This window comes from Zalophus californianus, chromosome 12, assembly GCF_009762305.2.
Source record: "Zalophus californianus isolate mZalCal1 chromosome 12, mZalCal1.pri.v2, whole genome shotgun sequence".
Taxonomy (NCBI): Eukaryota; Metazoa; Chordata; class Mammalia; order Carnivora; family Otariidae; genus Zalophus; species Zalophus californianus.
Window position 1 is genome coordinate 55,436,012 of NC_045606.1, and position 23,146 is coordinate 55,459,157.

Sequence of the window (23,146 nt, forward strand, 5' to 3'; positions counted from 1 at the left end):
AATACATTTGGTCTTTGTTCCCAGGTCCTGGTCTAGAGTTCCTAAAACCCTTGTAATTTTTTGAGTGATAAGGGTGATAGGAGCATCTTTTGTTCTTATATTTGGTCTTTAACAATGGGTCCTGACAAAAGAGTTTCTAAGACCCTTGGAATGTCTGAAGTGAGAATCTTTTTGTTTGCTGACCTGCTGACTGGTGGCTTGGGGACCCTAGATCGTTTCAGGATGACGGCTGGTCACCAGAAAGCCAAGGCATGTTTGGAACTTGGAACTTTCAGCTCCACTCCCCCATCCTCCAAGGAGAGGAGAGGGGCTTGAGATTGAGTTAATAATCTTTTAAGGTCTAAGTGGGAATATGTCTAAGATATGGTATTAAATAATAAAATTAAGGTGCTGAACAGTGTGTATGCTCCTTTTGTTTATAAAAAAGGAAAAATATACGAACATATGTTCATCTTTGCTTTATTTGCATAAAGAAAGTCAGGAAAGATGCACAAGAAATTAATAAAAATGATTACCTGGGTGAGAGACAGGAAATGGCACAAATGTCGGCACCAAAGGGATATGAGGAAACTTTTGGTGGTGTTGTGTAAGTTCACTAACTTGACTGTGGTGATGAAGTCACAGAGTATGTATGTAAGAATACAACCAATGGAATATTTTAAACACAGATTAGCATAACTCAATTGTATCTCAATAAAGCTGCTAAGGATACATATACATATAAGTAAATAAACTTGATTTTGAAACAAAGGAGAGAAATGGTTCAGCCTCTAGGTGATGCTTGGTTGAATGACTGTCTTTTTGCTTTTGAGGAATTTTGGTTTTGATTTGTTTCTTTCATGGAGCAAACTCAGGCAAATTTATAAGCTATAAGTATATATGTATAAGCATAGAAAACTGTAGAAAAGAGAGGAGGCAATTAATGGAGCAAAGTCCTGAGAGAAGAGATGGAATACTCAGAGCCCAAGGCCAGAGGATGCTGTTGGCACTGGAGGGAAGGGATAAGGTTGTAAGGATACACCTTGGGCACTAGGCTCCATGTTTTAGCCTCTAAATGCTGAACCCTGAGAATCAGCTCTTAGTTTTGGATACCAGTGGCGTTATTGTAAGCTAAATTAATCAAATGTCCCCAGTGTTCCCCTCACTCAATAATGGTGCATCTCCTGGGCGCCTGGGTGGCTCAGTTGGTTAAGCAACTGCCTTCGGCTCAGGTCATGATCCTGGAGTCCCAGGATCGAGTCCCGCATCGGGCTCCCTGCTCAGCGGGGAGTCTGCTTCTCCCTCTGACCTTCCCCCCTCTCATGCTCTCTCTCTCTCTCTCAAACAAATAAATAAAATCTTTAAAAAAAAAAAATAATGGTGCATCTCCTTAGAAGGGATTTCTCCCAAATTCAATGACTCCTTCTAAGGTATGACTGATGTGTATCTATGATACATTCTAAAAATAAGATTATTGAAAACTGGACGGAGTTTTTCCTCTTATCAAGAAAGAGCTCTAAGTCAGAAGGTGCTTTGTTCTAACTTTACCAGACATAAGTACCCTGGAGCAACTCTGAGAGCCCTGATATTTGTGTCCCTATCATATGTTTGTGCAATATGGAAAGAGAAGCATTCACCTAAGTGAAAGGGATGTGGCCTTCAAAATTTCTAACACATACACACACACAGACACACAGGCAGGGAGAGAGAGAGAGAATAAGAGAGAACACCGGAGCGCAGAGCTAGCAGAGCTAGCCACGCAGTAATTGATATTTAATTCAGTGCGGTGGAAACAGCACAGAAAGTTTAACAGAATCGCTTGTGATTTTAACATTAAAATAGCTTGTACCTTAACACTTTAATTTCCTAACATGCCATTTTATTTAGAGAGTTGGACTTCCAGTAGTATTCATTCAGGTAACGTTTAAGATAAAAAGTCCTGATCCTGTAAAAAATGGTTTTCTGAATCTTTCATATTCATTCAACAGGTTTAACGTGATGTGCCAATTAATGGTGATTTTTTTTTTAATCTGTTTCATTTCAGTGAGAACCCCCATTCTCAAACAACGTTAATGAAAGTATTTGTAACTACCCAAGGGCTAATAAAGGAGAAATTCCTGTTCATTTACCCGGTAGCTTTGGGTCAGAATTTTTCATTCGATTGCGCTTTAATGGGTGTCCAGATGGTCGAAACGCCGCTCTTTCCCAGCAAAGAGAGAAAGTGGGTTTACCGTGTCCCATTACTGGGGACTTTTCAATCGCCACACTTTCAGTCCTGATGGAGCCGGGCTCCTAGCGTTTGGGCGAGTACTTGGGGTGTACTGATCCACTCGAAAAAGAAGCTGGGGAAAGGGACCGAAGCCACAGAAGCCCATTCTAAGACGCTGAGTGGAGGAGGGGGCCATTTGGGAGCCACTAAACTCGGGACCTCGGACAGGCGCCCTGGACCAGTTTTCCGCGCAGGAAGATCTGTGCACCAACTTGTCTCTACTCAGGATTTGTGCCCCGCGCTTCTGCCGCGCGGGTCCCGGAGATGCCCCACCAAGTAGAGGATTCATGTATCCCCTACCTTACCACCCATAGAGTTGGTGGTCTCAGTGACAGGCGACACAGTAGATCTGGGCTGCTCGTATCTCAAGCTGGACTAGACGGGGTGTGAAGGAAAGCCGGGTTGGGCGCCGCGTGAGGGCAGGGACTCGGGCTTCGGCCACGCTCGCATCTCTCCAGGACCCCCCCACCCCCGGCAGGGCCTGGGGTCCAGGAGTTGGGGTGCGGGTGGCCACAGGAGCCGCAGCTCGAGCGACTGCGGCTTCAGCCCCCTCTCCCCGCCCCCACCAGTCGGGGGCGGGAAGTGGTGGGGTGGGAGTCACCCGAACGTGATTGCCCGAGGCCCCTCCTGCCGCGGCGAGGGAGCGCCATAAAAGCCCTGTTGCGACCTGCTCTCCGCACCCTGTCCGCCGGCACTCACCCCTCGGAGAGGCGCACCTGACTGCAGAGCGCTCGCCGCCCCGCCACGCCCGCCCGCTCGCCCGCCACCGTGAGTGCCACGACCCACTCGGCTTGGGGCGGGAGCGGGGGGACGGCGCCGGCTCACCCTCGGGGGAGCTCTGGGGCCCCGGGAGGGTCGCGCCCGGCTTCCCAACCCCTGCGCGCCGCGCTCTGTCCTCTCCTGCCCCGACGCGCGGCGTCCGATCTTGGAGACTAAATTCCACTTTCTCCTTCTGGTCCTTTCCGACTGCACCTCCGCCCTGCTCCCATACCCTCCCGGCTGCGCGGTCCCTCTGGGTTATCTTTTGGAGGACTTGGAGGGAGACGCGACCCCAACCCCGGGCAGGTGGCAGTTTCCTCGGGGGTCCCTGCCTGGATGGAGGTTTCCCTGGCAGCTCCCGCTGAGTGAGGGATCACCTTCCCGGATCCTTGGGATCCGAACTGAGACTACTGCCCGGAGGGCAGTTCTCTCCTCTCTCTCCCAAATTGTCACCCCGAAGGAATCTCAGCCATAACTATCTATCTCTTGCAGCAAGACAGACCACAAGCATTAGAGAAGAAACTTTTCCCCTCCGACGGCGATTTGGGGAAAAGGGTAGGAAGGTGACAATTCCTTAACCTACGGGGAGCAACTTCTACATCTGTTTTTAAAGTATCTAAACTGGCGCCGGCTGGCGCTGGCCCCCAGTCCCGCGCCTCTCGTTGCGCGCGACTCTTGCGTCCAGCGACTTGGACGGAATTTGCGCGGACTTTTCGGGTGGAACAGAGGGATCCGGCCAGGGCAGGTGTTGCCGTTAGTAAGCGGAGTGCTGCTCCGCTTCCTCTAAGGGACTGGGTTGAACGCGGATTGAGGGGTCGCGAGTGATAGTGGGGAGGGAGACAAGGGAGGGAGGTTCGAGGCGTGTGTCCTTTCCATCCCCACTCTTCTCCGCTGCGCCTTCTGTGCCCGCAGATGCTGGGTAGCAAGCGACTGGGGCTCTCCGGACTGACCCTCGCCCTGTCCCTGCTTGTGTGCCTGGGCGCGCTGGCTGAGGCGTACCCCTCCAAGCCAGACAACCCCGGAGAGGACGCGCCGGCGGAGGACATGGCCAGATACTATTCAGCGCTGCGGCACTACATCAACCTCATCACCAGGCAGAGGTGGGTGGGCTCCTCGGGACCGACTCCCGGAGCGCCCTGTCCCACAACCGGAGATCCTGGGGATCTCAGAAGACTGAGACCAGTTTTTTTTCTTGCTTGTATTCCTGGGCAGCACAGTATCAGACACATACTCAGTTCTCAGTGAATAATTGGGTAGGGCACTGAACACTTTCCCTCTGCAACTATAGTTACAAAATCGTGACCCCCCAGATTTAGGCTCCTTAGGCTGTGTGGCTGTCCATCTTCTCCCACTCACTCCCTGCTCTTTTTTGTTCTTAGAGCAGTTGGGGGACTGTTTGGAAACCTGGATGGGAAAGGACCCCCCCCCCAAAAAAAACAGGTCAGGAGTGCTGGGGTAAGTGCTGTAGGGAGAAGAATGAGCTGAGTGTTGAGAAACTACAACCACCACCACCAACCAGGAAACAGCTGGGTTGCCAAAGACACTGCCAGATTTTCCAAGCTGCCCAGAGCAAAATTGAATGACAGTATTTAGGATAAGACAAATGGAGCTAGTTTCTTTTCTTCTGTACAGTGATTTTTTTTCCAGTCTCAGCCCTTTACTTAAAAATCTTGATGCTAATAAAGATTTAGCATGAAAACAGTTGATCTAAAATGCAGACTCTTCCCATCTTCTAGTAGGTGAATTTTGAGAAGGAAGTGCCCACTTAGTGCTTTGTTAAGGAGAAACTAGTCACCCTGGGATAAACCCAGGGATTACATGGAATTTGAGAAATTGTAAACTTTATTCTGAATCTTCAGAAAGCTAAAATTAAATGTCATGTTTTCACTCTCAACATCAAATATAAAGCAAAAAAAAAAATCACATTCTAACTATAATATAGGATTTAAAATTTGTTCCCAAAATTGGTTCATCTTAGTTCTAAGTCATTCAATATCTTATTTTAATTACTGGTATCAAATGACCTTGATAAGCTAAAAAGGGTGAGCCCTTTAAAAACATTAATGCTAACATGTCTAAATTGTATTTTGTAAAGTGTTATTTTTGTTTTTACCATACTTGTTACTGTTTACAAGTCAGGGAATAGTTGGGAAGGATTCAAAGTGGGGAGAATTTATATTTCTTAAATAAAATTTTTTCCCTGTTTCATCAAAAAGGGGTATGACATCCTAAAAAACTTCTGAAAAAGTCCCAGTTTACATAGAATCAAATACATAAAATGCTGGAATTAAATAGTATTGGTTTGTGAACCTTGAAGTCGGTTCATTTTAATTAGGAAAAAGCAATGATGTTTTATATCCTAGTAGACTTCTCAGAAAGTTAAATGCTTCAAATACTTGCTTATGCTGTAGTATAGACCAGAGAAAAGAACTTGTTCAAATAAAAAATATTAATTTTGTTGTTTATCTAGGAAAAGCTTTGTTGGTTATTTAGTTTGTCAGTTATAACACAGTAGAACTTATTTCTGCAAAGATGATTGCTATAAAGCTTTACTATTGTATGAAAGCTTTAGCATTTCAAAATGTTTCCCTAGGCATTATTTCATTCTGTCTTCACCTCAAAGCTTTGAAGTGAATATAATTATCTCCATTTTACAGGTCATGAATCTAAGAACATTTTAGGAAGGCTTTTCTTTTTAGGGGTGATGAAACTGGAGCACTCCCACTGATTTCCCGCGGACATTGTCACTACCATCAGCATCCAGTGTGATCTCCATCTTTGATGAGGAAAAAATAAAGGGAAGGGACTTGAGTTTCATGGGAAGAGATTCAGGTTAGGTGGGAATGCATTGATTCTGAACCAGAGTTTTCTGTCTCATCTTCACATAAATTCCTTCTTAGAAACCATGAGAGGTTTGTCATCTGCACCCATTGTCTCCATTCCGTACTCTCATTGCCTTCCCATCTCACACACCCAATCCCCACCTGGTTGTATTTTTGAAAATTACGGTGTTATTTGTGAACATGTTTTTATTTGGCACAAATGGTAGTCTGATAACATTCTCTTTGTTCCCTTTTTCTACGCAGTTTTTAAGCTATATGCTCCCGGTCCATTGCTTCTGAAAGCTGCATCGTTTATTCTAGAGCATGAATCTACCACGTGTGGCTTTTACAGTTCCCTAAATCAGTGGTTCTCAACTGGTGCTGACTTTATACTCTAAACATCCTATGATGCCTAGGACAGCCCCCTGCAACAAAGAATTTTCCAGCCCCAAATGTCATATATAGTGCCAAGATTGAGAAACCCAGCGCTAGATTAGCCTTTCTCCATCCTGGTCACACATAGGAATCACCTGGGGAGCTTTCAAAATATACTAGTGCTGGGCTTCATCCCTGACCAGTTAAATCAGAGCCTCGGGGGTGGGACCTGGACTTTACAGAGGTTTTAAAAGCTTCCCAGTTGATACTAATTGAAGCCAGGTTTGAGAATTTTTTTCCCTAGAGACTTCATCTTTGCCAGTTAAAGCATGGTAGAGAAGAAGGATAATCCAGAATTAAGTAGAGAAGGAAGAAAAATGAACGTTGCTGTCCTGTGTGCCACTTTAGGACTGCAAATCCTGCTATTCTAGATTTAGGTTCTTTATTAGTAAATTGGAGAAACTATTAGCCAGTTCTATTCACTGGAGCATGGTGAAGATAAATGAATTGAAGTTGCTCAAGAGTTTTAAGATTAATAAAATTAACTGATGAACAGAATAAATAGGTATAAGCAGCAGTCTATAGTTTGATATCACAACTCCAGAAAATGTTGAGGAAATCTTACAAATGATGGGGGTGGGGGGAGCAGTTTGTTCGTTTTTGCTTCCTTAAGTCCCAGCAAAGGAGAAATAATAGGAAATCTTCCCCCAAAATTTAGATTTAATTGTACTTGATAGATATACCCTCTGATGGCTTTGTTTTGCTGTTTTACCTGGTAGCTAATCAATCCATCCAGGCTAGTTTTTCATTTGTGAACAATATGGCTTCTGGTATACAAGGCCTTTTCTGAGAAAGGGAAAAATATATCTTGGTATAGACTTGTCAGATCCTTTAGCAGTGAGAGACAGACAGATAGGCAAAGACCCATGTACTCACTCACCTGAAGAAATTAGCATATACCACCCTTGCATTCACATATAGTCCTAGATCCATATACTGCTCCAGGAGAAAAAAGACCAGTAACATTTCATGGTCTTTCCACGATCTGTGAGATTCCTTTATATTTACGGGGCAGATTAAAATCACAGCATGAGAGAAGGTTTTTAGCTTTTGGTACCCCAAACAAATATGGGAAATACAGGATCAAGGTTTGTTGTTTTCTGTAAGAACGAGTGCATTTCAACAGCAATATCTTCATTTGTGTTTTACTCTGTCACTTTCAAAACATTATGGCTCGCATTGGATTTCCACAAAGACTCCAATTTAAGCATGAGTTATGATTTTATTTTTACAAATGAGAAAACTGAGATTTGAAGACACAGGTGGGTCTAGAACTTCTGTCTGCTGATTTTTTTCCCAGGGCTGTTCCTGAAATATCATCTGGTCTCTTTGTTAAGGTTTAAACTGCTGTGTATCATCAGGACTATAGCCAATTTACTAATTATGGAAACATTTAAAATCATACTGTAATGTATTTTTATTTCCTGTCAGTTATAAAAGTCTATGTACTGTTTGTGGTAGTATAAAAAGGCAAGAATTTGACTAGGAATTTTGATTGGTTCAAATATTCTGGTAAATTATTATTTAAGCAAAATTATTTATAATTCAAAATGATATTTCTGATAATGTCTGTTTCATATACCCAGATTACTTGTTAACAGATGATCAACCACGTGGGACACTATCTTCCTTTTTTTAAAAAATATTTTTCCTTTTTATGACTATTTCAAATTTGCTTTAAGGACTTTTCTTTTTCTTCTTCTTTTTTTTTTTTTTTTTTAGGTATGGAAAACGATCTAGCCCCGAGACACTGATTTCAGACCTCTTGATGAGAGAAAGCACAGAAAATGTTCCCAGAACTAGGTATGAAAGACTTGTATGGGGACATTGTTGCAGAGCTCAAGATGGCACAGGAGAGGGAAATCCCAGAGGGCTGCCTGGGGTAGGGGTGGGTGGGGACATTGGAATGGGTCTTCCAGACCAGGTAGTATTTGGGCAGAAATGGAGATGGGTCACAGGGCAGTGAGGACCTTTGTTTTCATGTAATAATTTGCAAATCTCTAAACTTCTGTGGGGTATCATTTTCTACCCCAGATTATTTGGTGCTTCTTTGAAAATTTTTAACATAAGTGACTTTTACCTTAGAAAAGACTCTATATAGAATTTCTAACTGGGTTAGAATTGAGAGAATGTAGAGTAAGTCCTCATCTCTACATTGAAATGACCAATAGTCCATCTTTGGCGGGGATAATCTTTAGTTTTCATATGGTATTTGGAGTGTCTAGATGTCCTGCATATGTCACTCATGGGTCTTGCTCTAGTCTTCCTCATTTTACATGAAGCTGTAGATAAATCTTGGTGGCAGGGCAGGGGGGAGGGGAGACGTGGGAGGCAGCTATTGTTTACTTTTTGACATATTTTAAGCTCAATATCACATAATAATTTATTGCATTCATGGAATGAATGTTAAGGACATAATATTCTTAGGGACTTGTCTGTGACCTTGGAGGCTTTCTGGGAGTGTGGCCTAGTCTTGGGAAGAGGTGCCTACCAACAGCTGGTGTGAAACACTGTGGACAATGAGCAATGAGTGCTGCTGGAAAGCAGCCCGACCCTCCTCCATTTTCATAACTTCCTGGCTGTTCTGTCCTATCCCTCCTGCCTCTGCCCTGAGCAAGATCAAGGGGCACGTAGTTCATCCATTTCTGTGGGAGCTTGTCTGCCTTAAACCCAGAGCTTGACAATGTCAAGAACCAGGTTCCCCAGAAGAGGTCACTAGAACACTTGCTCAGTGAGCATGACTGGCATGTCACTCTTCATTGGGGTTCTCCCCAGAGAACAGAGGGGTGACCTGCTGAGCCACTTACTCCCCCCCCCAACCATCTCTCTGTTGTCTTGTGAAATGGCCAGCCAGGGCCAAGGTACAGGTCTAGAGTTGTCAGGTTTGTTTTCTCTGAAGGAAACAACTATTTGGACTTGGAATAAAGCTCCAGTACTCTTGTATCTGGAGGTATCAACCCAGATTTAAACAGCAAATGCAAGGGAAGCAGGTGGGAAATTCATAAAGGTTATTTTTAATACTAAACACAGATGCCCTTAAGCTTTCATTGACATGCATGTGATGCTTATTGTGGTAAAAAGTTTAGGGTAGATCTTATGTACTTTCGGTAAGAAAAAGAACCATCCAGACTTAACAACCTTGCTGCTACTGTTTGTTTTGTGGCTTGAAGTCTCACAGTTGGTGCGTGGAATAGAGTTAATTGGACCCTAATGGACAGTCTCAATCATGTGCAGTTAGGAGGAGGCCAAAGTTGACAGCCTTGAAGTTGCCTGTGAAAGCTATTTTATTAAAAAGGGTTTTTTATAAAAATAGCATCTTACTACATAAAAAGCCTTGCAGGAAAACAAAAGAAGCATATTCAGAGTTGTGTAACAATAACTTTCTTGTTACCATTTTGTGTGATTCCTGTAGTTTTGATCTTTAGAAATATTGCAGAGTTCTTCGGTTCCTTTGATAAATACAGAGCCTTTTCAGTACTCTGAGATTTGCCTGAGACTCCTGTGAACATGAGTGAAAGCTACTCAGCTGGGTTTCTGCATATTACGCCACTGTCTTCTGCTCTGATATTCTACATGACCTCCTGTTTAGAGTGCCAACAGGGGCCTTTTCAATAGTTCCTGATCATCTTTCGGTTCAGAACTGAATGTCTCAATTTTGAAAGCCTCCCAGGAAGTTGGGAAGCTTCTCTCACATGCTTTCCTTCTTGTGTTTGACAGGCTGGAAGACCCTTCTATGTGGTGATGGGAAATGAAACTCGCTCTCCAGTCTTTACCTATTTTCAACCCGAATTTCATCCTGTAAAACTAGAGTCTGCCGATCCTCTCAATGCATGCAGCCACTGTGTTCAACTCTGCAGAGTTTCCCTTTGTCATCCTTGTATATATGTGTGTTTAAATAAAGTACCAAGCATTCAAAAATGTTATGTTCCTCAATGAAAAAGTCTGTGGGTGCAATAGTGAGAATTATTTTAAGGTATTCATTACATCACAATCTCCCTCGAGTAGCAGGTTCAAAGTTTGCTTCACCAATATTAAAACAGTGACTATGGAAAATATAAAGATATGATGATTTATGATGATCAAGATTCAGCTCTGTGTGTGTGTGTGTGTGTGTGTGTGTGTGTGTGTGTGTGTGTGTAACAATAGAAGTATTTAGAAACTTGGAGCAAGTGCATGCTAATTTGGAATAATTGGCTGAACTTTCCCCCACATGCACATGAAATCCCTGTTAACCTTGTTAACCTATACTATTAGCAGAAAGGACTGCTGTCTAATAGAACTTTCTGCAAGATGTCCTTTAATATAGTAGCCACTAGCCATGTGTGGCTTTGAGCATGTGCATGTAGCAAGTGCAAATGAGGAGCTGAGTTTTAAATTTTACTGGGTTTTAATTTCAATAGTGACATGTTTCTAGCAGCTATCATATCAGACAGCTTAGATCCATACATTTTTTGGGGCCACTACACTTAGAATTTGAGTCCTAAACAGAAATGCACTGAGTAAGAATGACTACCTTTTCACACAACATGGGGTATGTTAATTAATTCGGCTAAAGGTTATTAAACTTTCCCCCTCCTTCATGTACCTACGCATGGGCTTAGTTTTAAATTTATGTTATTAGATTCTTACATGTAATTTCTAAAGCAAAGAAAATGGGTCTCCTCCTATATTTGTACTTTGAATCTCCCTGTAAAAAATATTTTTAGGTGCTGTTTTAAAATTGATTACACAACTCCCATATACATCCCATCTTACGGAATCTTAGAGTATATAAAATATTCTCTGTATATAATGAATTCTGTTTCTTCAGCCACTGAAGTCAGTGACACTACAAAACATAATTCCCTTCAATGAAAGCGCTCTGCGATTTTCCTAAATTTGTCCTTATTTTTGTTTCTTTGGGCTTTGAACTAAATATCCTTATCTGCAGTTTCGCCTTCCGCAGTTTCGATTACCTGCGGACCATTGCTGTCTGGAAGGAGATGCTCCTCCTTCTGACGAATCATCAGACGGTCACTAGTAGCCTAACTTTACGTCACAGCGCCCACGTCATTTCCCTCACTTCATCTCATCCCGTAGGCGTTTTATCATCTCCCATCTCGCAAGAAGAATAAGGGTGAGTACAGCATAGTAAAATATTTAGAGAGAGAGAGGTCACGTTCACATAACTTTTATTACGGTATATTATCAGTGTTCTATTTCATTATTAGTCATTTTTATTAATTTCTTACTGTGCCTACCTTATGAATGAAACTTTATTATACTTACGTATGTATAGGAAAAAACGGTCTCTGTAGGGTTTGGTACTCTCCACGGTTTCAGGCATCCACTGGGGGTCCTGGAATGTATCCTCCCCTCCACCTGGATAAAGGCAGGCGGGGGTGGGGGGAGGTAGGGGACTACTGCACCAATATGTAAAGTGTTTTTGTAATCTTAAAATGTTGAGTAAGTCACCATTTCTTATCACATAACATCAAAAGTTCTTTACTAACCTAGTATATTTGGAGATTTTCTTTACTGAAATTAATATGATGCAAAACAAGTTGACTGAAAGATTCATTTGGCAGCACAGGTAATCTGAATATTCATCACCAATTACAGAACTCTCGGTTTCACGGAGCAGAGCAAATAGGAAGGAGGTATATAAACCCTTGAAAAATGACCTGGGAATTTCATTTTAAAACAAAAGTTTAAACCTCTTATCCTACCAAATGTAAGTGCCCCAAAGGCTAAATATTAGACAGTCTATATTTTACCTATAAATCAGGCCTTGGTATCTCACGTCTTCACCTCATCTTACTAGAAAGAGGCCTGAAGCCTCACACCACGTGAGCCCTGTTGTCTGAGGCAGCGGCTTCCAGGCCATCGGACTTTCAAATTTACTAAATTTCTGAGTTCTCACTCATGAGATGGGATCATAAATCCTACCCGACTTTCCACATAAGTTTATACTGAGATCAGAATTCAAGTTAAGATAATGTTACAAGTAAGTAATAGTAGGGGAATGGATAAGGATGAAGTTTTTGATAATTCTCGTGTTGGATTATAACTCCCTTGCTGGAGACTGAATGTTTGTATCCTTTCAGATTTATATGTTGAAATCCTAATCCCCAAAGTGATGGCATTTGGAGGTAGGGTCTTTAGGGGGGTTGATTAGGTCACGAGAGTGAAGCTCTCATGAATGGGATTAAGTGTCCTTTTTAAAAGGGACTCCAGAGAGCTCCATTATCCCTTCCATCATGTGAGGACACAGTGAAGATATGGTTGTCTATGAACCAGGAGGTAGGCCCTCAGCAGACACCAGGTCTACTGGTGCCTTGATCTTGGACTTCCCAGCCTCCAGAACTGTGAGCAATAAATTTCTGTTGTTTTTAAGCCACTCATCTATGGTAATTTGCTATAGCAGCCCAAATAGACTAAGATATTGCTAATAAACAAGAATTCACTTTAAGAAATACAATAGTGGTAAACATTTATAAACTGCAAAACTACATTCCAGGAGATTCTCTAGTAATATTTTTCAAACATTTTCAGCCACCTGACCCTCCTTGGAATAAGAGTAAATGTACCAGATCACTCATCTGTCATTGCAAGTAATAATAATCCTTACTAGAGTTACTAAGAACAACTGAACCTTCATTAAAATGAGATGCCTGTAAGCAATATCATCATTATCTAGTAAATCTCCAAGCAATTATTGAGGTCTCTGCTGATCCAAACTTGGTTCTACATTCTAAGAGGTATAAATTATGCATAAGATTTTTACAGATGCCATTGTATTTTTTACTTTGTTGCTTACAATGCCATGACGTACTCAGATGATTCCTCCATTTTCATAGAAGAGGAAACTGAGGCCTAGGGAAAGTAACTGACTTTCCCCACCTAATTCAAGGTAGGGAGACTAGATAGCAGTTCCTCTATTTGCCAACTTTGCCCTCCTGATGATGTTTCATGGAAGAAGTCAGTCGACAGCAGTCGACACAGACTAGTCAAGAACGTAACTCTAGCATACTTAAAACAAATTGAGAATAGCAAAGTACTAAATTGTGCAAAAGGCATTTAGAAAAGGAAATGAGTGTGGACAGAATTAGCTGGAAAAAGCTTAAAAGAGAATGAGGATGTTGAGCTGGGTGAACACAGGTGGGTCAGCCTGAGTTTGTGTAGGGAATGGTCAGGGGACTACCTTATAGGAACAGAGGCAGGGTGGCCAGGAGTTGGGTCAATGAAGTAGGTCCAAGAATGGCCAAACTCATTCATACGTTCATTCATCCACTCAACAGTTTTTGAGTACCTACTATGTATCGGACATTGTACTAAGCACTGGGGATAACAAGATCAATAATAGTTTTTTGAGGAATTTACCATCTAATGAGGGAGGCAGATATTTACAGTGTATTATTGGAAGTGCAAAGATAGGATTGTTAGAGGTTTGGGATATAGTTAGGTGCTAGAACCTACCCACTTATCATGCTTCCCTTTGCATTTTCCCTGACAAAGGAACTGTAGATATAAGAATCAACTGCCAAAATGGTAACAAAGTGTCAGATGGGCAAGTATCCAATGAGGCCAAATGCAGGGTTGCCCTAAGTTGAATCAGGGCCTCTGGCTAAGGCCTGAGCTTCTAAAGTACCCCTGTACCCCGTCAACATCTCAGCCTCCTGGTGCAGCATGACAGGAATAGTAAGGTCTGTGGGGCAGATGCTCAGATCCACTTAGCCCAACAGGTGCATAGACAAGAAGAGCCAGCCTGCCACATCTAGCAGTAGATGGAAGGAGGGACATCGCTAAATGCAAATTACTTCAGACACAGTGTCCTTGCCCACAGTGCACTGTGGTTAATGAATCCATCAGATTCCATCAAGCAAAGGGGCGTAGGGATGAGAATAGAGGAAGGGGCCCCTCACAGCCATTATTTCCCATTTCAGGGGCAGAGATATCTCCTCCCTCTCTAACAAGAAGTGGGCAGGAGATGTTACAGGAGCCATGAAGGGGCTCCTGCCCAAGGTTGGGGAGAGTGGAGGAAGCAGGCCAAACTTCCTGGAGCTACAGACACTTGAGCTGAGGTTCAAAGCAGGCGTACCCACTGCCAGACGAGAAATGCAAGATAAGAGTAGAAGAAAAGCAGGTATGAGAGAGAAATTTATATACTTTGAGTGCTTTTTAATTAATCTTGATGCCTATACTTTGAATTTGACGACATGCTAGGCCTGGACCACTGGGTTACTGTTCTGAAGGAAAGATCCCATTTGGGATGAAAGCAAGTTCCGTCTCCAGCTTTCTTCTCTCCGGCATTTCTCCCTTTTTCCAATCCCACCTGCTTTTCCATAGACTGGCTCCAGGGGCAGACTGGTGCCTCTAATAATATTCTTCATTCAAATTAGGACTGGACTTCTCAGCCTGAGATGTCTTAACTATGATCTAATTAACAAATTTGTAAATTCAGAGAATAAATACTATAGGGTTGGCTCAAACTCCCTAATTCAGGAAGGAAAGGACTCACTATTTCTTTCGCAACATTTTGACTTTCTTAGTATCTACTAGCCTCTTCCCCCGGTCTGGATGTCAGGACAGAGGAGCAGATATAAAGGGCACGAAAAATCAGCCCTGGATTAGGATTTGCACGCTGTGGTACAGTGCTTTCTGCTAAGTAAAGATGCCTGATGCACTATACAGAGCTAGGCCCACATGCAGGCTTGATGGCCTTGCTGAAAGCAAATATGATGGCAGTTCATTGTTCCCTCTTGCTTTCCAATACACATGGATTATGTTTAGATGGTTACTTACCACTCTGAGGCAACAGAAAAAAATATTTTTTTTCTCCTTCTTGTAGAACATTGGGATCAGTTATAATGCTCAGAACTAAACAAATACCTTTTCTATCACCGTAAAGGAAAATTGCCTTTTGAATGAGATGGTTCTGTGGAATATTCTTTTATTGTGGTTCATGGGTAGAAGGATTATGATATTGTTACAACTAAATGATTGCCTTTTAGAAAATTTAGTACAGTGTGAAATCACACAGAATCTTTTCCTTTTTTAAAAAATTGGAGTGGAATAACATATAATTAATCGTATGTGTCATCTGGGCTCATAGTTTAGTGTGCTAAGTGATAGCTACCAATTTAAACTTGTTCTAATGCTGCAGGATTGAAACGCTTTGCAATTGTGGGACTGGGGTGATTGTGTGTGATGGTACTTATCTTATTGCCTGACATGTAGTAGGTGCTCAGTGAAAGCCAGTTCTGTCTGGAGCTGATGGGGATGCCTGGGAGTGATCCCAGAGGAGCCACAACAAATGCAATGTTTGGTGAACAAGCACAAAGGATTCCTTGTGATCATTTATAGCAGGTACCATTTATAGCAGGGTCTTGACAAAAGAGAAGGAGTTTATTTAAACATAGCTTCCTGGTGCCCTTAAAGGTACTGGTTGAATAGGCTCTTCTTTCCTGACATCTCAGAGGTTTGATTCACCTTGGATTACCTTTACTGTCAAGATCATAAAGAACTTTTTTTTCAGCCTTGGATATTGTAGTACCAAAACTCTCTGAAACCTTTTGGGCAATGAATAATTTTTCACTGGCTTTGAGCTAATGATAATTTTGGCGCTTTTGCGAATTGTTACCACTTACATTGCTAATGTATTGAAAGATTATTAGTATGTTGTATTAGCAGATTATGTGTATTATTAACTCTAATGTAGGGTGCATCTTACAACTATTTTTGTCTTTAAGCAATTTTGATATTTAAACTTGTAAAGGATTTGGGCATTTAAAAAAATTTTTTTTATAAGACACAGATTCCTTTAATTCTCAATCCATTCCTGATTTTAGGAGTCTTTGTTTTCCCAGAAGTTAATTGAGTTTGAAACTTGATTTATTCATTGTATTTACTTGAAATTTGACTTTGTTCATTGATTTGGCTGCTATTGTATTATGAGGCAATTTAAAGTTGAAATGAGAGCCTTTGAGTAGAATATAAAAATCACATTTTACCCTTTTTTCCTAAGTAACACCTTCCTGTTGAGTTGTTATCTACTGGAGGGAACAGCATCATTCAAATGACTTTTCAATGAAAGTTTGAATTTTATTTATTCTGATTCCCACATTTTTTCTATCACTGCCAGGTCTTTTCAAATCATAGGGATCTAATAAATTAACTGGTCTGTAAATTTTAATGCAAGAATAAGCAATGTTGGCAGAACATATTTAATATAGTCATTCCTTCTAACAGACTGAATTATTGACCAAGTCACAGTAGAACCAGCTGATCTCTGATGAGTTTCTAGAGTCCCAAGGATGTTATCAATTCCCGAAACATTCACTGAATAGTCTCTCTGTGACAGGTACTCTGCTCAGTTCTAAGAGTGAGTGGGATAGTTTCTCTGCTCTTAAAGACCTGAGAATTTATGAAGGAGATAGACACATGCTTAAGTGACTCTAATACGAGACAGATCATGATTGAGGTTTAAATAGGACCAGAAAGTAATTGCTATGGGGGAACAGGGGAGGCTGAACTCATTTCTACTAGAATGTGTAGGTAGTAGGAGTGTCATTTGAAGTGGACCTGGTGAATGGCAGTTATTCAATAGGCTGCTCTTTTGCAGATCTCAAGGTCATTATTAGCTACGTTATATTCCTAGAAGAAAGTGTGTGCAGGTACTTAGGCAAGCTCCAAGTAGAATTCTGAGGTGGCTGTCTGGGGACATAGTGAATGGCCATCCCTCTCAGACTGAGCATCGATTGTCCTCTCAGTGACATCGATTGTCTGAGTTGATACAAATGGGAGGTAGGATGAGACCATAAAGACCAGAGAGAGGATAAGATGGCATCTGATCCTCTCTTAACGCTCCTATCTCTACCCTGAAAATGAGAGACTCTTTTTGGGTAGCAATGTGAGAAGAGTACACAAAGCTAAAAGCACCGTGTTTTTGGAAGAAGTGGTATTCTTGGCATAGAACAGGCTGCGCTGAGGTCTAAGTGACGAAGTATAAGAGGACACAGTTCTTTTGTCTCCCACACATGGACCCCAGAGTAGTTTCAGCATCTGGGGCCTCAGATGACTGTCAGAGGTCAAGTGCTGTGCCCACTAACAGGAGAAACTGGCAGCTGGCAGAGCAGGGTCCTCATGAAGGGTTCCAGCAACTGTGACTGATGCAGGCAGATCAGATTTAGGGTGCTGGCCTGGTAGCATGACCAAAAATTCTGGGCTTCCCAGGACTTTCCCAGGTTTAGCACTAAAAGTCCTGTATTTTGGGAAGCCCTTTGGTCTCAGGCCATCCAGGACAGTTGGTCACCCCACTTGGGAAACAATTAACCATTTGTGGTCTTGTTTTAATAGAAAATATGCTCCAAGTGCTGAACTACTTACAGGTGAGCATCTAAACCAACCATCAGCACTTACACACCTGAATGGAACTGTTCGACTGCATGCTATTTTCCTAATTGACTTTACAGAACACTATTCTCTTTAGATAATTGTAAAAGGTAATTTTATAATATTCCCACGGTAGAAAAACATCAGCTATGAAGACATTAAGAAAGTCTTGTAATTTCTAGACCAGCCACTTTCATATTCTAACATTATAAATACATTGATTCTGTGAATGCATAAATATTTAATTTCATGGATAATTAACTCTTTATAAGAAAAATGATTTCAACTTGAAATCCTAAATAGCAATTTGCCTTCTGAAGTTATGTTTTTCAGGTTTTGCTTTTTGTGATAAGAAATAGGGTATGAGGGAGCTAGCATCTGTTGAGAAGTTAGTATAAACTGGCCGTCTATTTCCTTTAATTATGCTAATCCTCATACAAACCATGAGACGCAAGTATGGCTAGCCACATTTCACAGATGAGGACCCGGAGGCACAGAAAGGTGAAATGAAATAAAGCAACAAAGCTGGTAAGCGGTGGCTGGAACTCTAGCTCAGGCCAGTTTGACTACCTATGGGGATTTAAAATCATCTTTCTGTCAGTAGGATTGTCATCGGCTATTTGTTACCTGTGATCACAATGGTCATGAGGGATAGGCAGCATGGAGAGCTGCTAAGATAGACTTTGGTGTCAGAAAAGACATGATTCTTTTATCATTATGTAGTAACACATCTTTATTCCCCAAACGCGTTTTTTTTTCGTAAAAATGTGTTTGTACTCTAGCAAAAAATTAGTGTTCACCTATCTTCTTTCACCCATTTATCTTCAACCTTTCTGAGCCATTAAGTTCTCCAAGTCACTAGCTGTATTTCTTGTGACAAAATATAGGTTGTTTTTTTTTTTTAAGTAAGTAGTAAGCTCTTTTAACTAGCTAGTTTAGACTGTTTGTATTTACCATGATTATTGATATATTTAGATTTATTTCTACTGTATTATTTTGGTTCTGTTTGCAATGTTTTTCTTTATTTCTTTTTTCCTGTTTCTTGCCTTCTATGGAATAAATCTAGTTTCCTTACTCCTCTTTTTTTCCTCCACTAGTTTGCATATTATATTTTTAATCCTTCTTCTGAATGAAATAAGGACATTAGAATGAGTTTAATTCCAATAACCCTCTCTAACCATTTTGTTGGTTTGTACTCCCAAGCTAGACATTAATATTTCCATTCCTTTATATGGTCAGTGGTTATTTATATTTACCCATATTTAATAATTTTTTGTTCACTTCTGCTTTCAATGTATTTTTTTTCTTTCTGGATTCAGTTGATAGGGTCTTGAAATGATAAATTCTTTCAGTCTGCTTCTGAAAATTTATTTCACCTTTAGTCTTGAATGGCACTTTAGCCAGATATAGTATTCTACACCTTCCATTATTTATCTACTTTTTTTTGCAACACTCTGAAGCTGGTATTCCGTTGACCAACAACCTCCATTGTTGATCTTTAGAAGTCTCTAGTCACTGAAACTGGTTTGCTTCTGTAGGTAATCTATTTTTTTTCCCTATGGTTGTTTTTAAGGATTTGTCAATGTTGTCTGAAATTTCCAAATGGTGTGTTAAAATGTAGGATTTTTAAAAAATTTATTCTTTTAAGGATTTATTGTGTTTTTATTTTTTATTAAGTTTCAGCTTTTTCACTTTTTATTTTTATTGGAGTATAGTTGACACTCTATGTTACATTAGTTTCAGGTGTACAACATAGTGATTCACCAAGTCTATATGTTATGCTATGGTCATTATAAGTGTAGCTACCACCCGTCACCATATAAGGCTATTACAATACCATTGACTATATTCCCTATGCTGTATCTTTCATCCCCATGACTTAAGTCATTCCATAACTGCAAGCCTGTGTCTCCCACTCCCTTTCACCCATTTTGCCCATCCCCATTCCCTTCCTTTTGGCAAACATCAGTTTATTCTCTGTATTTACAGGTCTGTTTCTGCTTTTTTGTTTGTTTGTTCATTTGTTGTTTTTTAGATTTCCACATGTAAGTGAAATCATATGGTATTTGTCCTTTCCTGGCTTCTTTCACTTAGCATAATACCCTTTACGTCCATCCGTGTTGTTGCAAATGGCAAGATTTCATTCTTTTTTATAGCTGAGTAATACTCCATTGGATATACGTGCCACGTTGTCTTTATCCATTCATCTATCAGTGGATACTTGGGTTGCTTCCATAATTTGGCTATTGTAAATAATGCTGGAATAAACATAGAGGTGCATTTATCTTTTTAAATTAGTGTTTTGGTTTTTTTGGGGGGTAAATATTCAGTAGTGGAATTACTGGATCATATGGTATTTCTACTTCTAATTTTTTGAAGAACCTCCAAACTGTTTTCCACAGTGACTGTACCAATGTACATTCCCACCAATAGTACATGAAGGTTCCTTTTCTCCACATCTTGCCAATACTTATTATTTCTTATCTCTTTGATTCTAGCATTCTGACAGGTGTGAGGTGATATCTCATTGTGATTTTGATTTGCATTTCCCTGATGATGAGTGATATGAGCGTCATTTCATGTGTCTGTTGGCAATCTTCTGTCTTCTTTGAATTTTTAAAAAAATTTTTTAAAAGATTCTATTTATTGGACAGAGAGAGACAGCAAGAGAGGGAACACAAGCAGGGGGAGTGGGAGAGGGAGAAGCGGGCCTCCCGCTGAGCAGGGAGCCCAATGTGGGGCTTGATCCCAGGATCCTGGGATCATGACCTGAGCCAAAGGCAGACACTTAACAACTGAACCACCCAGGCACCCCTGTATGTCTTCTTTGGAAAAATGTCTCTTCAGGTCCTCTGCCCATTTTTAATCAGATTATTTGTTTTTTGTTTTTTGTGGGTTTTTTTTTTTGGTATTGAGTTGTATAAGTTCTTTATATATTTTGGATATTAACCCTTTATCAGATATATCATTTGCAAATATCTTCTCCCATTCATAGGTTGCTCTTTTGTTTTGTTGATGGTTTCCTTCACTGTGTAAAAGTTTTTTTTATTTTGATGTAGTCTCAATAGTTTATTTTTACTTTTGTTTCAATTGCCTGAGGAGACATACCTAGACAAATGTTGCTAAGGCTGATGTCAAAGAAATTACTGTGTATATTTTCTTTTAGGAGTTTCATGGTTTCAGGTCTCACATTTAGGTCTTTAATCCATTTTGAGTTTATTATTGTGTATGGTGTAAGAAAATGGTCTAGTTTCATTCTTTTGCATGTAGCTGTCCAGTTTTCCCATCATCATTTATTAAAAAGACTGTCTTTTCCCCATTGTATATTCTTGCCTCCTTTGCCGTAGATTAATTGACCATATAAGCATGAGTTTATTTCTGGATTCTCTATTCCCTTCCATTGATCTATATGTCTATGTTTGTACCACTGTCATACTGTTTTGATTACTGTAAATTTGTAGTATATCTTGAGATCTGAGATTATGATACCTCCAGCTTAGTTCTTCTTTCTCAAGATTGCTTTGGCAATTCAGGGTCTTTTATGGTTCCATACAAATTTTAGGATTATTTGTTCTAGTTCTGTAAAAAATGCTGTTGGTATTTTGATAGGGATTGCACTGAACCTGTAGATTGCATTGGGTAGTGTGAACATGTTCACAGTATTGGTTCTTCCACTCCATGAGCACAGAATATTTTTCCATTTGTTTGTGTCATCTTTAATTTCTTTCATCAGTATTTTATAGTTTCAGAGTATAGGTTTCTCACCTCCTTGGTTAAATTTATTTCTAGGTATTTTATTCTTTTTTTGTGTAATTATAAATGGAATTGTTTTCTTAATTTCTCTTTCTTGTACTTCATTATTAGTATATAGAAATGTCACTGATTTCTCTGTATTAATTTTGTATACTGCAACTTTACCGAATTCATTTATAATTTCTAATAGTTTTTCTGGTAGAGTCTTTAGGGTTTTTGGTGTTTTTAAATGTAAGAATTTATGTCTTTTATTAACTCACAGACATTATCTCTTTAAATGTTTCCTCTTCCTTATTTTCTCTTTTCTTTTGTCCTTGAAGTTTTATTGGATAATCTTTCTCATTCTCTGTTCTAAATTTTTAAATTTCTCTCCTATTTCCCATCTATTTATTTACCTATGCTATATTCTGAATAATTTTTTCAAATCTGCCTTTTAATTTCTAACTTTCTCTGCAGCAAGTCTAATCTTTTGCTTAACCCATCACTGAGCTTTAATTTTAATAACTAGTTTATTAATTATTATCTTTACAATTTTTATCTTATTTTGAATTTTCCTATGTTTTCATGATTCATGATTCAAAAGTGAATCCTATGATTCACTTTTATGTTTCTAATGATTTTAAACTTATCTGTGTTATATATTGTTTTAGATTGTTGGTTTGTATTTTAATTCCTTGAGGCTCTACTGCCTCAGAGTGTCAGATTCTCTTACTCTCACTTTTCTTTTTATTTGACTTCCCATAGAAACTTCCTACAACTTGGATTGAGGAGTTTTGTGTTTGTACCTGCCAGGTGCCCCAAGGGAATTACCAACCATTTTATGTTAATTTCTTAGTTTAGTGTTTCCTGGATTATTGAGATTATAAATCTAACTTTCCAACCCATATGATGTACAATTTAGGGTTAGTTTTGTAGAGACTTTTTTTTTTCCCCATTCAGAGCCTAGGCATGGGCAGACAAGATAAGCCAATAGCCATAGTTTTATTGTAGTCCATCCTTTCATTATTTGTTATATCTGCAATAAATAGCTGTTTGAGAGTCCTGCTTTAATGGTGAAATCTCAGTCCCACCTCCTTATTTCACTTGGGCTAAGGCCTAGTCTACTGCCTTCATGTAGGCACTGAAACCAAAGCTCCTAAGTTACTTTAGCTTATTCCTAACATAATCTTCAAGAGGATGAAGCATACACACGGTTGCTCAGACCTTTGCTTTTTAGGTTTTATTTCTCATTTCTGGTAACTAGGTCATCCCTCTCCCTTATTTGTGAGCTCTATTTTGCATTTTTAAAAAATTATACATTATATTCATCATTTCTAGTTTGTCTGCATCATCTTAGTACTTGATTTTTACTGACCTGGATCTTGCAGTTGTTAGTTCTCTGCTCATTGCTGTTTTATGTGTGTTCAAAATGGCAGCCATCCCTTGGCATATAAGTGAGAGAATTATACAAATATATTTAAACTAGTGTATCAGGAAGGTTGCCATCAAAGTGAAAGGAAGGTACATATAAACTGGCACCACAAATAGTTAAGGACACCACAGAGTAGTGAGAAAATCAGCTCCTGCCATAGAAGTATGGAATAAAGGAAAGACTAGGTACTGCATATTATTTGCTTTATTCTTGCTCCATCCCTTACTACCTTCACAAGACACAATCTCTGTCTCTGCTAGTTTTGGCTTCTAAAACTGAATAATAATACCAATCTTGCCTAACCACTAGAATTAAATGAGGGATGCATGATATACCTGGCAGTTA

The 23,146-nt window shown here is 40.1% G+C and overlaps 2 protein-coding genes across 3 annotated transcripts in view; both read left to right on the forward strand.

Annotated features, from left to right (window-relative positions):
* The first annotated feature begins 2,873 nt into the window (after positions 1 to 2,873).
* NPY (neuropeptide Y) lies at positions 2,874 to 10,343 on the forward strand. Of its 2 annotated transcripts, XM_027573921.2 has the most exons (5): positions 2,927 to 3,016; positions 3,500 to 3,562; positions 3,920 to 4,107; positions 7,987 to 8,067; positions 9,982 to 10,343. In XM_027573921.2, the coding sequence occupies exons 3-5, from the start codon at positions 3,920 to 3,922 to the stop codon at positions 10,004 to 10,006; spliced, it is 294 nt and encodes a 97-aa protein (XP_027429722.1). In that variant the 5' UTR covers positions 2,927 to 3,016; positions 3,500 to 3,562; the 3' UTR covers positions 10,007 to 10,343. The 2 variants fall into 2 exon arrangements, with proteins under 2 accessions (XP_027429721.1, XP_027429722.1); XM_027573920.1 differs by lacking the exon at positions 3,500 to 3,562 and having other exon boundaries at positions 2,874 to 3,016; positions 9,982 to 10,182.
* A 1,002-nt stretch (positions 10,344 to 11,345) lies between these two features.
* The window catches only part of LOC113911080 (60S ribosomal protein L31-like), a 119,670-nt gene continuing 107,869 nt past the window's right edge, over positions 11,346 to 23,146 (forward strand). Inside the window, exons 1-3 of the mRNA XM_035723215.1 lie at positions 11,346 to 11,380; positions 12,799 to 13,004; positions 14,190 to 14,389. The gene's annotated coding sequence lies outside the window, so the exon portion shown is untranslated. The remainder of the gene's footprint in view (positions 11,381 to 12,798; positions 13,005 to 14,189; positions 14,390 to 23,146) is intronic.